Below are 12,478 nucleotides of genomic sequence, written 5' to 3'. Positions count from 1 at the left end.
GGTCGGCCTTCTCGAACAATGAATAATCAACGACAACATGGGTTTTCCTGGAATACTTACTGCTGTCACTGGGCTCCTTTTCACTTTGTTCTAATTGTGTTTCTCAGGCTTCACGTTCAGTTGTTGCTGTTATCTCCTCCACTTTATGTCTTTTAAAAATCGATTCATGCCTCCTCTCTCCTCCTGTCCTCTTTTATTTTCTCCTTCACCTCCTCTCCTAACTCCGCCCCTTTTCTCCTCCTTTCTGTCTTGTTATCTTTTCTCCTCTCCCCCTTCTTTAACTTCCCTGCCATCTGTTGTTCTAGTCATTAATCATATTTCCTCTTTGACACTACATGTCCTTCCTCACTTCAATCTTTTTCACCATTGTCATTGTCTCACTTGTTTTCACTCCTTTTCAATTCTCTCACGCTGTCTTTTAATGTTATTATATTCTCTGTCTTACTTTTCAACTCCCTCTCTCTTCTCTTATACAAATGTATGTCTCTCTCTCTCTCTCTGACACACAAGTGTAACTCTTCTTCCCTTCTCTTGTTTTGCTCAGTTTCGTGAATTGGTTGGTTTAGCTGGATCGAAATAAGAGTCAAATAGTTTGTCACATGACCTTCTTCATTGAGCCCTCGGGAGATTTGTCCGAAAAATAGTTCATTTTTGTGTGGATTAGTTTACTCGCCAGGTGCAAGTAATACTAATCTCTAAAGGGACAAAAAAAACATCATGTTGTCACTGGCATGACACCCGGGTTATGTCATCTTTGTCGTAGACCACATTTATGACAGACAGCTGGGGTTAAAGGCCGAGGTATTTGACAGATGTGGAAAATGGCCAGGCAATGTGTGTCTGTTGAGTGGCATGTAAGAGCTAGTGTTTTTTGAGCTTGACCCAAAGTCTTACTAAACTCTAGATATATTGTGTATGAAATTTACCAAAGAACTAATTAACCGGCTTGTTTTAATATGTATAATTGTGTTGTTGTGTTTTTATTCTGCAAGTAGATCAGCACCATGAGGAGTTCTGTGTAATTTACATTTAGATTTTTCTGTCACTCCTCATCTGTCATCATAGTATTATTATTAAACACACACACGGTACTGTACATGAAGACAGATGTCACATGGCTTAACCAAATGGCACCAGGATCTTAACTACAGCTTACTCATCTTTACACTCAATGTTACAGCAAGGCTTCTTTACTCACCGCGGGTCTGCACCCGTTTTTTCACCGACGGAGGCCACCCCCAATCAGCTGGATAATGAACATTCATCAAATACATTCATGCATAAAATAATTAGCTTAAATAAAAGGATTTAAGTTCAGAACACCTTTTAGGCTATTTCTATGCAAGTGACGGAGAAAACAAGGAAAAGGGAGCATAGCTGTTTTTATTCTGTTAATAAGAAGGGCTAAATTTTAAACATTCTGAGCCATAATGATGTAGAAAACATTTAAATGTACAGTGGAGTAATGCCTACATTGAGAAGATGATGAACTCTCTCTCTCTATGTAGTAATCGGACCATCTTCTTGCTTTGCTGCAATAACCTCGCCAGCCAAACGGGTAAACTATCACAACGGGGCGGCAGAAGCAGGACCCAAACCTGCAAATAATAAAGGCTTTGTCTTAATTATCAAAATGCCTGGGCGGGCATAACGGGGATCAGGACACGAGCAGACAAAATACCTACAGACTACTCAGGAAAGACATTCAATGACTCAACCAATGGTTTCAATGGTTGAAATTCACTGGGAAGGTGCAGGACACCGGAGGAAACAATTAGGGACACGGCAGACAGTCACCTGCAGGAGAAAACGGACAGGAAGTAAAGTTAACCCAGGGACACGAGAGACAGGAAACTACAAAATAAAACCGCAAACAAACCTACATAAACTGTCTGTTTTCTGTCAGCACGTTGGCCATTGTTTGCACGCTGTTAGCCCCGTTAGCTTAGCTTCAACCGCTGATGTTTGGAAACCAAAAACTAAGCCAGACAAATAGGTGTAGTTATTGATTCAGACATGAATCTGAACATCCATATAAACAACTGCAATACAAATACAGGAAAAAGGTGCTTTACAGTAAGAAGACCGTGGCGGATTCAATACACGAAAGTGGATCACATCACTCCAGGTCTTTACACTGGCTTGTGTGTACACTGTTTCTTTCACTAACTACACTGCAACGTTTAATTCTTGTTTATTGTTTTAATGTCTATTTTTACTGAAATACATGACAGCTTTCACAGCTGGACGCAGCCCTCACAATATATAATGTTCCTCTTGGTGTGTTTTTCCCTATGTTTCATAAAGCCACAGGTTTGCACTCTTACAGATTCACAGACTTTGAGGCAACATCCCGGTAACTCCTAGAGCGTTTAGTTCTGTCACACCATTTAGCGAAGCCGTAGCACTGAAGACAAATATAAATATGATTTCTAGGAGACACCGTCCCTTGTTTACTCTGTCTCATTGACACCACAGCTGCTGGGGATAAGCTGACTGTTAATGTCACGGCGGTGCCACACACCATGTGTGATCCCAGAGCCACTTATACACCCTAATAGCATTATCATCCAATGTCGTAATAATGAGGTGATTCACACATGGCCTGTGTTCTTTCACACCCTGTGAGAGAACATCTCATTAAGATGAGAAAAAATGATAAATGCTTAAAAATGATCAAATATTACATTATGGCTGTAACTCATTTGAATTCCCTGTGGAACATGTTTACAGCAAGGCGTCGAGAGGTGTCACAAAAGAAGCAGCCGCTTCAAAAACGATCCTTTGGAAATGCGTGTCGGGCATAAACAGATGATTATCTGGTGGGGGGGGATGGGGGGGGGGGGAGTATGTGCAACCAGACAAGCAAATGTCATTTGTGATTGAAAAATAGAGTCAAATAGATTTCCAGAAAACAGAATTTATTTAAACTAAATAAAAGCTAAAAGCAATATTTTGCTATGATATCAGGAACACTCCTATTTTTCAAATTGATTGGCTGCTTAGGCAATCATGCCATTTTATTTAAATTTGTATTGAGCATGAGCACTGTTTTCCAAAAATGTAAAGAAATCACAATTTCTGCAAAGCCATAACTTAGCTAAACAGTGCACATAAATGTACTTCTTACATTTGTGATAAACACCTGACCAGTTCTTTAAACAACAATATAGAGACAATATTGTTTAAACATTTTAAATGCAATCTTATCGTCTGTTTTTAGGTTATTTTGAAACATCTGCCATTTGGGACTAAAGATTAAAAATAGCCTTTTGGCTAACTTCACAGCAATATTTTATTAATGTGCACTGTCCCTTGTAAAATATCCCAGTAAATAAAATAACTGTGCGTGACTATGAATAAAAGTGTGTGTCCTGATAATCCCTAAACAGGCGAGTCAGAAGGAAAGCACGACGAGACTTTGATGTCACGTCACACACACACACACACACACACACACACACACACACACACACACACACACACACACACACACACTGACTTCTGCTCCAACCGCTGAGCGACAGAGATTAAACCAGCTGACAGCAGTGTGTGTGCCGGTGTTTAATAAAACCGGATGTCATTAAAAGGACCGTTCTGAGGGTCATGTATGTGTGTCAACTAGAGTGGCAAAGGGGCGGAAAGGTCTTCAAAGAGCCGTTTGGTGACACACGGTGTCTCCCCACGGGACAGTTCCCTCGGCGTGGAAGTATGACGTGGAGGCGGTGAAGTCCGCTTCCCGATCCGAGCCAACGAGCTATCAAACGGGCTGAGGGCCAGCCAGCACCATCCAAATCCCATTCATTCTCCATGGTAGTGCTAAACCACTACGGATGTAATATATTTTTGGCCACCTGTGACGCTGTAGTGCCGGCCGAGCGATTACCCGAAAGTATCTCCAGACATTCTCCGTCAGTCTAGCCGGGAAAGAGCACCGAAGAGACGGCGCACCTTTACCGGACCTCGCGCTGTGTGGAAGCCACGCTGAACTGTAAGTACATGAAATGTAATGTGTAACAATTATTCAGATAAATACGCAGCGTTTGCTGCTGTATGTTATTTAATATAGATTCTTAATAGATTTAGAATATGGATCTTAGATTCTCACCAGCTGTTCAGCCTATACTGTTTAAACATTATGTTATAATGTAAATGTACTTAGAACAGTCAACTTTCAACGTCTTTAGCCATAAATACTGTACAAGTGTTACGTCCAAAAAATGCATTTATGTTAGTGTCACGTCACCTACTCAACTAATGAATGAGGATCTTATTAAAGTCAGTCAAATGTAAACACATGCCTCAATGATTAGAATAATGTATGATATATATATTGCATCACGGCTACTTTTGTTTTAAATCCTCATTGTTTATTTTGATGCTCACTTTTTTGTCTGTAGACTTTGATTAAGTAACAAGTAAGTTACTTGAATGAAGGATTTCTACTTATAAATACAGTATTTACAGCAGGTTGTGGTGTTCTTACTGTAGTACAATATCTGCATCAGTGTGAATGATAGAATGAGAGAAAAAATGAGAGAACAGATGGGCAAACATGGTTACGTTGTTTATTACGTAGTTTAATGGTCAGAAGGTGAACTTCACTTCACACTTCAATACACTTCAACATGTCATTCTCTTCATCGTGACAGATAAATCTGGGCTCTGCACCCTTCATCCTGAAGAAGGGTTGTTCTCCAGATACGAAGATGCACAAGCTCCAGGTGTATCTCCAGAAGAAGCTGGCTCCTCCATACACACAGAAGGAGATGCACTTCATCATGTTTGCACTTCAGATGTTCATTTTAATGACATGTTCATTGTTGTATGTTTACATTACAGTGAAGGATGAAGAGGAGGAGCTGGGGAGGCCCATGTTGACCATCTTTCCTTCAAAGCATCAAGTGCAGAGCTGTGAGTAAACTTTTGCTCTCTTTTAATTCTTTGTTTCTACCACATGAAGATACTCAATCACTTACAGTTGTGCCAGTTTGCTGTAAACTGTGTATTCTATACCTGCATCCTAAGAATATTCACAAATAGTGTTCATCAATCAAAAGGTCTTCTTCCCAAAGACTGGAATATGTAGCTGGAAGATAAACATTAAAACTTAACTTAACATTAAAAAGGCCTTAGGAAACACCGAGTGATGGTAATCATCTTTAAATGTATGCCATCATGCTGTTCACCTTAGGACACACATTTACCTCACAGGTTCACTCTAGATCATCTGGACATTGACACACAAACATCCTGACTATCAGCAGACCCTGAACACAACGTGTTCTCTGTTGTCTAAGTCAATATTACTTAGACAACAAAGACAAAGCATTATTTAAGTTTTTCCAACAATTCAGCATTAACTAGAAGTAACTAACTTGTAAGTCACGCCCTATCACATTCATTTATATTTTTACCCACAGAAGTGTATGATTCTGTAGGTCAGAAGGACTTATTGTACTCTGTCTTCTGTTTTTATAGATGCCACGTTGTCCATCTCTGCCCCTGCTGTCCTCACCAACTGGACCTTTGTAGACAGGAAGGAAACTGTTTGTGTTGGACCACAAGCGATGGAGCAGCTTTCCACTTCCTGCTCTATGAACACAGTGAGCAGAAGGACATGCTGAAGGAGACAGGAACTACGATACTCTGTATTCAACATGGAATGTCCCTGTTGTGTTTAATAAATACATCTAATTCACGCTGTCTACATGTCATCAATGAGTTTTGAAGCCATTACACGGGTTGGAACTTTAGCTTCATTACATCCTGTGAGTGAATTGTAATCATTGTACCACCCATCAAATTATGCTGATCATAATGAAATACTGTTTTCATGTTGAAAAATAGCTAAAATGATTGTCATGATGATGCAAACGATTATGTCAGGGGTACGTTAACTATTTTGAGACATCACCTGAGTACAGGCAGTGTTGTACAGAGCCAAAATAATGAAAAATGTGTCATTGTCCAAATATTTATGGAACTGACTGTATGTACTATATGTGCAAATGTGAGGAGTGATATGTGCTGATGTTGGGAGTGGTCTCTCCCATGTTGGGAGTATTCTGTACCAATGTTTTGCCAAATTAGCACAACACCGCATCTTGAAAGTAGTGCAGCGTCTGGCAGCACATGTGAGCATGTGCCCTGCTGCAGTGGTGTGTAGAGGTCTGCTCCATGAAACGACATGACACGTTTAACAAATGGATAGAACCCGTACATCAGTATTAAAACTCATTGCAATTCCTAGAATTTGATTGTTAGAAAAATTATATTAACAGAACATTTGTTAAATAACAATGAATCTCGCAAGTAGGAGACAGAGTTGACAGCACGAACAAGTGATTCTGCTCTGAGGTCTGCATCTCATCCTCCACATTATATAGTGAAGATGACACGCATACAGGCTTTGCTTCAAGGGCAAAGATCCACATCTGAATGTATGACATATACACCTTGGACATTGAGTAAGGCTTCTCCGATGTCTGCGTCTAGGTGAGATAACACACACCTGTTGCACAGCCAGGTTTCTCTGCTGGTAGGTCACACTCTACAGAGCTCTACAGTAATACGGCTTCAACTACTGGGACTATGACAAAACAGTAGTTCACTTTTCCCATCATTTATTTTACTTCAGGCTCTTGATGAACTGAGAGCTTTCAGTTTGCAGCCTGTAGATGTCAGCGCAGAGATGTGTGTGTTTGTGGTACTGGCAGATATGTGCAGTGTGTTCTCTCTGATTGCTGCTATCAGCCCGTGGAGTTGTATGAGGAGCCTGGAGAGATAAGAAACATTCACACAGCTTCCTCCTCATTATATTTATCTCCACTTTCTCTCTCTCTTCCAGTTTGTTTGCCTTGTTCAACGCTGGAACTGGGATTTAATCAACCTCTCTGAGCTGCTGCAGACTGGCGGTGGAATGTGCCTTTCTCTCTGTCTGGGCCCATGAGTTGGAGAACGGATGAAGCATGAGAAGATGAGGATCTGGAGGAGGACTTGGGATTAAGCCGCTGAACTGATCTCCTGTATTAACATGGCCCATAATCTATTTAAATCTGCTCCCGTCTCCTGCTGCTCCGCCTCTACTCAGACTGCAGAAGCTCCTCCGTCTCCACCTGCACCTCCACAAATCCCCTCTGATCCTGTTAACCTCCTCCTGAGGAACATTCAGGAACCAGCAGACACGGTGTGGGTTAAAGCGTATTTAACACTTGTTCTTTAGAGACGATATCTGTGCAATCAGAACGCTGCCTTAAACAAGCTGTTCTATGGATAACAAAGGAGGGGCTGATCGGTACGAAGACTGAGAGATTCTACTGAACAAAACATACTAACGCCCTGACTTCCACATCTGCCCTCCCTCGTTCCCTGTAGTCTTCTCCAGTAACAAAGCTGGAGCACTCTTTCCCCCTTTAGCACCTATATACAAAAACACTTGCCTTTATTCACTTTAAAATAGATTAAGATTAAAACATGTTGTGAATCATGTTGGTTGTGGTCCTTTAAGGAATTATGTTTACGATTTGTGAGACTAAAAACGTATCATTGTGTTTACTTGAATAACAGCACTAAGGCTGAAGCTTTTATCAATTTCTACCTCATTACACATCAGATTTATCAGGCGACCCCGGCTTCTTTTTTGTGGCACCACCGTGTTTCCAAACTCAAAAGGCAGTGTTTAAATACAGGAGAAACTTGTAATACCAGAGAACAAGATGCAATACAAAAGAGGGCAAGAACCACCCTTTATGCAAATTAATTTCAATAAAGGGCTTTCATTCCACTGGTTTATTTTAGAGCTGAAGCAGCTGGCAGAGACAGGCTGCAGAACAACAGGCTGATGTGTTTGCTTAAGATAAGAAAACCACTGATAATCAATACAAACCTCATCAATAAACTCTACTGATAAGAGACACAGCCCCCAAAGAAAATACCCACAGATAACTGAAAATTACAAGTCAGTCTTTCTCATAGTTAAAAATGACTTTGAACCTAATGAATTTACTTTTAAATATAAAACAAGTTCACTCATGTTACTGCTATCCATACTGCTTTCCATTGTTTTAATGACATTGGATTGAATTATTTCATAAAAACACACGTTACAGCTCAAAGTTTGTGCAAACAGACAGAAAGTTCAAAACCAGAACAATTTCTTATTTTACAAAGATAAAAAAGATCTCCTCAAGCTACAGAGCCTTGAATCACAAAAAACCCTCATATTTTTCATAAAACTCTTATGTACAGCTTCCTTCATATACAATTCATTCATCGAGATACTGTAGGCACACTGACAACGTCTCTGATAAACAATATTTACACATTGTAGAGCATCAAGGTTAACTTCCCCTGTCCAAATTTTTTTTAGAAAATGTTAAAGTTGTTCCAGTGATATGGTTCAAGTCCATTCAACCTTCAGTCCTTAAAAAAAGATCCCCAAATATTTCACAGGCCCATCTTCCAGATGTGTTGTAGTCTGAACACCTCAGTTCAGTGCAGAGGACCTTGTGTGCGTCCCCTTAAAGCACAACGTCATAGAGGGTCCCCTAAAACCACAACAGCCTGACTACAGAGTTTAAAAACCAGGTTTTCATTTTTACACTTAAAAGTAGGATGATTCGGAGTCCAGCCCGATAAAACAGCTCGAGATATATTGCATAATTCTGTTGGTGTCCAGAATCCATGTTGTTGTTGTTTTTTTTTAAAACATCATCGAAGACACAGCAGGGGGGAAAGCAGCACCAGGAACAGGAAGTAGCCGGGCCGAACTGTCCTCATGGCTGAGGAACGATACCAGAGGACCTCGTCTGAATCATCTGGGAAACAGAGACAGAAAAGTAGTATTGTAATGTACTTCATTCATTTCAATAAACGTTGTGGTTATTATTGTATTGAGGCTACTGTGTACTTAGTAATAATACACAATGTGTTCAGTATCACAATAGGGTGCATTTTATGTGTAAACATGCACTTGGTTAGTTAACGAGACACATTGTGGGAAAACTGGATAATATGTAGGCCAAAAAAGTTTCAAGTTTAAAATATTCTAATAACACATAAATAGAATTAACAAAATATGGCAATGAAGTATTTTTTCCAGCCTTAAATACGGTCTTCCATTTGTCAATCAGAGGTTTGGAACATCCCGCATGGCGCGTAGAGAGAGGACAGTCTCTAAAGTAATGTGTCCTTATTTAGGGATGTTGGCGCAGGAGCAAACTGCCGTGAGGCCGCTTTGCATTTCCCAATGAAAGCCTTGGAGCTGTAAATGAGTGGGCGGGGCCGGTGTTCCTTCAGAGGTGTGTTCACACAAAGTGGGGATTCACCACGGACACCCAAGTTGCGCCTCTTTTGTCTGGGGCGAAAAGTGCGAACGGCTCGGTTTCTAAACAAGCCAGCCGGGGCGTCGCCAGCGCCTCTTTCTGCTCCTTTTCCCTGAAAAACAGCATTCCTGATCCAACAGCACAAACACACTGCACCGTCGGGCGCTTCTTACCGCAGTCCTTATGGAAGACGTCGGGGAAGCAGTGCAGGGCGCCGTAGCCGCAGCGGCAGTAGGAGCATCCTTTCTGAGCCCATTCTCCGTGGGGAATGGGACCACAGCTCCTGCAGACACACAGGCACAAAGTGAGCGACTGCGCGAGGACACGGCAGAGAGCGGCGCGGCGGGTGTCGAGGCGCTGCTCACCGGATGCGCTGGTCGTACTCGCAGCTTCTCCCCGTGAAGAACGGAGGGCAGGCGCAGAAGCTGCCCAGGATACAAGTGCCTCCGTTCTTGCAGCAGCTACGACTCTGCTCAGCACCTGCAGGGAAAAGGCCCTTTGAGTTCCAAGTGAAGTCCTCAATGCATCCCTTTCTCTACTGACTCACGTGGAAGCCTCCAAATATCAGACATGGCCCAAGATCACACATTGGAGGTCCCTTATTTAACCCTCATTTACAGTAACTTCTACAGTCCAGAGAGCAGTGAGAGCAGCTGGGGGCCGCAGCAGGGCCCTCAGACCTCAGGTTGAGCCCACCCCCCTGCTTGTAGCTGTGCCTGTGACATAAACCAGAGTCTCCATCTGGCAGCACATTCCTGCTCTCTGCTTCACATCAGCAGACAAACACCGAGAGTCTAAACAAACATCTGAAAATAACAGAGAAACACTAAAACGAACTGAGGTCAGTCCCTCACAACGTGTCCTTTAAAACTTTCCTTCTATGATACAGAGATTGTATCCCGTAGGATTTTACGAAGCTATTTTGGAGCTTTATCAAAATGCTAATTATAACCGACCAAAATGTGTAGTTTAAAAAAAAATCACTTCCGCTATGACGAATGTGAAATGAGCAGCATTCTACTGCTGTTCAGGGGATTGTCTTCATTTTCCAAGTTGTTGACCTAATCATTATTTACCGGAATCACTTCCAGTTGAAGTTTGTCAGGAAATTGTTTGGTGTATATCTTTAAAACTTTTGTTTTAAATGCATTTACTTTCATGCATTTAATATTAATAATTGTAAAGATAATGCCTTGTCAGCAATTGTGAAATAAACCAGTGCGCTATTTGAAGTATCAAAGGGTTCTGTGCTTTAATAGATACTTTAAATACAAATCTTACTTTTTAATTGAATCTATAAAATACTTCTTCCTTTTAAATGTGTGCGTGTTTCTAAATTTGATGTTGATGACTCCTATGATCGTATTTCAAACTTTCATGTTCTGAGGGAGTTTGGGGTTTTGGGTTAAGAGGTGAACTTTCTTCTTCGTTGGTTTTTGGGCCTGACCTCCCCCATCTGTGCATACAGAGGTGAAGTGTGAACTTACTGCCTGTGAGGCCGATGAAGGGCAGCACGGCGCTGGCGTCGCGGTGTTTACGGTCCCCGCTGTTTGGCGAGCTCACCTGGGTCAACTTGCCCAGGAAGTCGTGGGAGGGCTGCTGGGATTTCCCCACCACAGAAGAAGAGAGAGGAGAGGAGGAGGATGGCGGCGAAGAAGTGGTCTGGCCTCCGCTACAGTCCTCTCCTTCACAGCCTGAGAAAGAAAAGGGAACCAATTTAGGGTTTGTCCTGAAAAGACCCGATGGCGGGGGGGGGGGGGGGGGGCGTCCCACTAAGCATTATATTACAATGGATCGATACCTTACACCCCCCCCCCCCCTTTACTCGCTGGTTTACTGTATCAGTTGTTCCCTCGCTTACAAATCCCACATACGATAATTCGTAGCTAATTGAATTCAACAATTCAAGTGAATCTTTGTTCATTGCCTTCTCTGAACAGCAGAAATATATGTTTCATTTGTTAAACCCCCTGCTGAGGCTGGCATGGGCTGACGGATGTGTCCAAACAGTTGACAAGAATCCTCAAACTGAACCACCTAAATTTGGAGGTGACTGTAGTAGCCGCGGATTTGGTCCCTCAAACACACATTTTGCCCCAGAAACATAGATTCATCATCAGCCTTCTGTTGGGAAAGAGACTTCCTTTTTACCCAACATGACACCAAATGAAGAAAATAATGAATCCTAAATAAGTATGGAGTGTTTTCCCAAGTCATTTAATTCTTTTTGGTTTGATTTATTCAATTAAGCTTTTTAGTGGATTAACCAAGGCATTTAAAGACTCAAAGGCAGTTGACATGAAATGGCACGAGATAGTGTGATGGACGTGTCTTACTGACCTGCAGCAGAGTGGACACAGGTCACGGCCCACAGCACCAACCTGAAAGGAATCACATCTTTAGAAATACACCACGTCTAACAATAAAAACAGCGGTTGTCCTTAAATATATTCACACAAGACAAAGGTGCGTGGACTCACCCGATCAGCTGCGTCCTCATTTTACCGGAGTTATTCCAACAAATCCAACGATCTCTGGTCCTTCAACTCAAACTGAAACACGGTTCCAAAACAAACGGGCATCCAACAAGAAGTCCACAAGCACCAGCCGGTTTGTGTTCTTTCCAAAAAGTTCAAAGCAATACTTGTCCACGGATGATGATGAACGGATCGACGCCAATGCGCTCCGTTACGTACAGACCGGACGCACGTGATGGGGGGATCGGGGTCTTAGTTTTCCCTGAAGCCTCCCGTCTCTCCAGGTGACTCTCATACAGGGCGGGGCTTCGGAAGACACGCCCACTCCCGATCGCTCTCTGTTTCCGTCCTGTCTGATGTTTTCAGGTGGAATCAACAATAAAAAGACTGATGATGATAATGGACGAAGTTGCTTATTTAGATGCACCCAGAAGAATTCTTATTTCAAAGACCTGCTGAATTCACTTGAACAAAAGTTCAAGTGAAACAAGAAAGAAACTACGACCTAATTAATTTTGCCTCTTACTTTCTTACAAATGTTTAATGTTTTTTCTTAAATTAAATACATCATTTTGTTTGGATTCACCAGCTTCAACCGTTTAGTGAGTGAGCGAAGAGAAACATTTCCCAGATTTTGTTGTGGAATTGATTTTTTTAAAAGGAGGCTTTTATCTA

The 12,478-nt window shown here is 41.8% G+C and overlaps 1 protein-coding gene and 1 long non-coding RNA gene across 2 annotated transcripts; one reads left to right on the top strand and one right to left on the bottom strand.

The window, feature by feature from the left end:
* The first annotated feature begins 3,922 nt into the window (after nt 1-3,922).
* LOC119226946 (uncharacterized) lies at nt 3,923-5,640 on the top strand. The gene is made up of 4 exons (XR_005121295.2): nt 3,923-3,991; nt 4,653-4,724; nt 4,843-4,914; nt 5,482-5,640. It is a non-coding gene; the product is annotated as an uncharacterized LOC119226946 (long non-coding RNA).
* Nucleotides 5,641-7,650: 2,010 nt separating this feature from the next.
* On the bottom strand, nt 7,651-12,063 carry tdgf1 (teratocarcinoma-derived growth factor 1). The gene is made up of 6 exons (XM_037483800.2): nt 11,807-12,063; nt 11,667-11,707; nt 10,814-11,020; nt 9,692-9,806; nt 9,500-9,609; nt 7,651-8,819 (listed from the first exon to the last, which is right to left on the bottom strand). The coding sequence occupies exons 1-6, from the start codon at nt 11,824-11,826 to the stop codon at nt 8,713-8,715; spliced, it is 600 nt and encodes a 199-aa protein (XP_037339697.2). The 5' UTR covers nt 11,827-12,063; the 3' UTR covers nt 7,651-8,712.
* Nucleotides 12,064-12,478: the final 415 nt, after the last annotated feature.

The sequence above is a fragment of the Pungitius pungitius genome, chromosome 18, assembly GCF_949316345.1.
Source record: "Pungitius pungitius chromosome 18, fPunPun2.1, whole genome shotgun sequence".
Taxonomy (NCBI): domain Eukaryota; kingdom Metazoa; phylum Chordata; class Actinopteri; order Perciformes; family Gasterosteidae; genus Pungitius; species Pungitius pungitius.
The sequence above is the reverse complement of the archived record's forward strand: the minus strand, read 5'-3'. Positions and strand labels throughout refer to the sequence as shown.